Source organism: Sminthopsis crassicaudata, chromosome 5, assembly GCF_048593235.1.
Source record: "Sminthopsis crassicaudata isolate SCR6 chromosome 5, ASM4859323v1, whole genome shotgun sequence".
Taxonomy (NCBI): domain Eukaryota; kingdom Metazoa; phylum Chordata; class Mammalia; order Dasyuromorphia; family Dasyuridae; genus Sminthopsis; species Sminthopsis crassicaudata.
The window spans coordinates 20,706,254-20,710,128 of record NC_133621.1 but is presented as its reverse complement, the minus strand read 5'-3'; the positions used below and the strand labels follow the sequence as shown (position 1 = coordinate 20,710,128).

At 38.3% G+C, this 3,875-nt stretch overlaps 1 protein-coding gene across 4 annotated transcripts in view; it reads right to left on the bottom strand.

Annotated features, from left to right (window-relative positions):
• The window catches only part of GADL1 (glutamate decarboxylase like 1), a 205,990-nt gene continuing 202,115 nt past the window's right edge, over window positions 1-3,875 (bottom strand). For all 4 annotated transcript variants that reach the window (XM_074267624.1, XM_074267623.1, XM_074267625.1 and 1 more), the window contains one exon: window positions 1-3,047. In XM_074267624.1, coding sequence (XP_074123725.1) covers window positions 2,874-3,047 — 174 coding nt within the window. In that variant the 3' untranslated portion in view covers window positions 1-2,873. The remainder of the gene's footprint in view (window positions 3,048-3,875) is intronic.

The window sequence follows — 3,875 nt, the reverse complement described above, 5'->3', positions numbered from 1 at the left end:
TTTTCTTTCTCTTGTTTAATTTTATTCAAATCAACTACAAGATAAGAAGTCTCTTGTGTCTACTGCTAAAATGGCAGCCTAATCCAGGGGGGATGTATGGTATATAAATGCTAAAATTAGTAAATAGTAGCTGACAGAAAAAAAAAAAAACCAGTCAGATGAAATATTTATCTCTAATATTCATTTTTGTATCATAAGGATGCAAATGTCGATTTACAGGAATATTATGTGCAGACAAAAAAAAAAAACTCTATGTTTGTTTAAATGAAAACAAATACAAACCATGTCATCGTTGCATAGCTAGTAAGCATCTATCAAAATTTAGAGGCATGTTGGTAAACGTACCTTAACCATTCTGATATAATGGAAACATAAGACAGAAACAAGATGCTAAAATGAAAAATAGTAACGCTAAATATTAAAAGAGAAATTCTTGATATCAGTTGTTGGATTTTCAAAGCCCACAATGACAACACAGACTGTTTTGGATAATGCTGTTCTAGCAACAATGTTATGAATACATTTTCAACTAAACCCCACTAAAAAGTCATAAATCCTAAGTGTCAATCTGTCTGGCCAGCCAGCCATCCATCGCCTAGTTCCTAAATAACATCATTTCACCTTACATTGTGTTTTGAATAGAATCAATTAGTGTTAGATGGAGTATGTCTGCATAATTTTTGTCTTAAGGCAAAGAAACAGATTAGGTAAAACTCTAATACTTTTACCTCTTTCAATCCTTAAGCTTTTGGGACAGTATAACCCAGATCTATAAAAAATGGGAACACAATTCCAATATAGCCAATCTACCTAGAAGAGAGCTATACAGGGCTTACTATGACAAACTATGTATCTAAAGGGCCTAATTCTGTTCAGTCCTTTATCAAGGAAAATTCATAGAGAAAGCTAGAATTAGGCTCAAAGATGGGATCGAGATTTTCCACTCCCAGGAACGACTGTGAAGGTGAAGAGCTCCTATTTTTATTTTTATCTATTATTTTCTGCCCACCAATACATCACTGGCATTTTTGAGCTCGTAAATGGGAATGTTGTACAACACCGGACATGTCAATTGAAGGCGTTAAAGCACTTCATTTAGAGACAATTTTCAGTACTCGAGATGTGAAAGAGAAAAGAAAAATGCATTGGTCATTGCTATCTCGATGAACAAACTAGGTGCAAACAAAAAACTTCTACTTCCAGCTTCTCAGCTACTCACAGCGTTGGAAAATGAACAATAAATAAAATATGACCACGTTGTTTAATTTGCTCTTCAGCCTTAATAAAAACACACAATGATTATGTCCACCAAAAGAAGAGAAATAATTAATTGGAAGATAACAATTCACAGAACTCCAGAAATAAAGGGACTTTTTTTGCTAAGGATAATTTGCTAAAATGATAGTATTTTCTAAAAGGGTCATGTATCAATAGAATAAAAGCTCTTTTAAGATAAAAACCTAATTATTTTAATATTTTTGTTCCCAGCGCTTAGCACAGTACCTAACATACAGTAGGCACTTAATAAATTCTGGTTAAAAGGATGGATGGAACCCTAGTAGAGCTGCGTTATCCATAAATGGTGGCAACAAAACCAACCTCTGTGAGTATGTGATAAGGAATAGTCTTGGGGATTAATGAAAATCTATTATTGCCTTCATTCCGGTGTTTCAAGATCTTTGATGGCTCTTATTTAATTTCATGACCAAGGTTTTAACATTTGAGACTTAGGTTAGGTCTAGCCTCTTCTTCCTATCAAAAGTGATATCAATGTGGAAAAAATGCTGGGATTGGAATCAGGAGATATGGGTTAAAATCCCAGATGGGACAAACTTCTGTTTCTTAATTTGTAAAATCGTTAAAAATATTTGTACTACCAATCTCAAAGTGCTTTATAAGCATCACAACATGATATCAGTGTGAATGAACAGTTTTATTTGTTAAGTGTCCCTCACCCTCTCAGGAGAGGAAGATGAACATTGTCTCGTTGGTTCCTTTGTTTTATGGTGGTAGAAGTAGATTCATATGGCTGGATTAAGCCAAAACAAAATAACGGGATTTAGAGCAAAATAAGAATATGGTCCAGAAGACTAGGATGAAAGAACATTCCTGGGGCTGTTAATCTTTGATGAAAAAAAAAAAAAAAAACAATAATAAATATGTGGCCTACTAAGTAATTTGAAAGTGTTTTTTTTTTTTTAAATCCATAGGGAGATTAGATCAGTACCATGTTGAATTCTAATAATTTGCCACAATCAGTCAATATAAAAAGATATCTCTTTCACATAAACATCTTTCGTCATTCCTCTTTTTTAAAAAATAGCTTTAACATGCTTCTAGGGTCACCAAAAATCTAGGTGAGAGCTATCTATATGGAGTCTATCTGTGGAGGAACCGGAGCAAGCTCAAACTCTTGGCTGGATAATGCCCAGCTTGTCTCTCATCTACTCCAAAGCTCCTCTAAACTGTTAAGTGTGAATCTTTGATGATGAGGAGGCATAAGAATCAAAATTCCTATATTTAGGAGTTCCTTGAATCCTTTAAAGAGGGGATGGCTGCTTAATACCCAGGAAGCTTGCTTTTCTCCACCCTCTGAGAACATTCCTCCCAGACAACCTCCCTAGAGAAGGTGTCCAAATCACAAGAGCAGCAGTGATGCTATCTTCATTCTTCTATTGCTCTTGCTTTTCTAGAATTTGGAGGTTTTTGAGGCACTTTTAAGATATACTCTAAACAATTGGATTTTAAAATTACTGTAGCATTTCCTAATGAGCGTCTGAAGAACAACATATCTATAACAAGGCCCCAGATGTTCTTGATTGGGAAACTTCTGCTCAGCGGGATTTGTGCTCTGGGGCCTTTCTGAGCAATGGCTACATGTCTCTACCTAGGAGGTCGATCTCATCAAGGAGGAAGTCCATGTCCTCACGGCTCACTTGGGGGCTGATCACCACCTGGCGGAAGAAGTTAACTCTGCCCTGATGTGGCTGGTAGCCCAGCATCATGCTTCCCTTCTTCATCATCCTCTCTTTAATGGCAGGGGCAACCTGAAAGTAGCAAGAAGGGAGAAAATAATAAAGCAAACGTTAAAGCTAGAAACTTCTAATCTTTTTGAAATCCCTATCCCAGGTAGACCATTGTCTTCCCATGTTTTCCGCACATTGAAAAAAAAGAAGGAAGGAAGGAAGGAAGGAAGGAAGGAAGGAAGGAAGGAAGGGAAGGAAGGAAGGAAGGAAGGAAGGAAGGAAGGAAGGAAGGAAAGAAGGAAGGAAGGAAGGAAGGAAGGAAGGAAGGAAGGAAGGAAAGGAAGGAAGGAAGGAAAGAAAGGAAGAAAGAAAGAAAGAAAGAAGAAGAAAGAAAGAAAGAAAGAAAGAAAGAAAGAAAGAAAGAAAGAAAGAAAGAAAGAAAGAAAGAAAGAAGAAAGAAAGAAAGAAAGAAAGAAAGAAAGAAAGAAGAAAGAAAGAAAGAAAGAAAGAAAGAAAGAAAGAAAGGAGGGAGGGAGGGAGGGGAGGGAGGGAGGGGAGGGAGGGAGGGAGGGAGGGAGGGAGGGAGGGAAGGAGAGGGAGGAGGGAGGGAGGGAGGAAGGAAGGAAGGAAGGAAGGAAGGAAGGAAGGAAGGAAGGAAGGAAGGAAGGAAGGAAGGAAGGAAGGAAGGAAGGAAGGAAGGAAGGGAGAGAGAGAGAGAGAGAGAGAGAGAGAGAGAGAGAAGAGAGAGAGAGAGAGAGAGAGAGAGAGAGGGAGGGAGGGAGGGAGGGAGGGAGGGAGGGAGGGAGGGAGGGAGGGAGGGAGGGAGGAAGGAAGGAAGGAGGAAGGAAGGAAGGGAAGGAAGGAAGGAAGGAAGGAAAGGAAGGAAGGAAGGAAGGAAGGAAGGAAGGA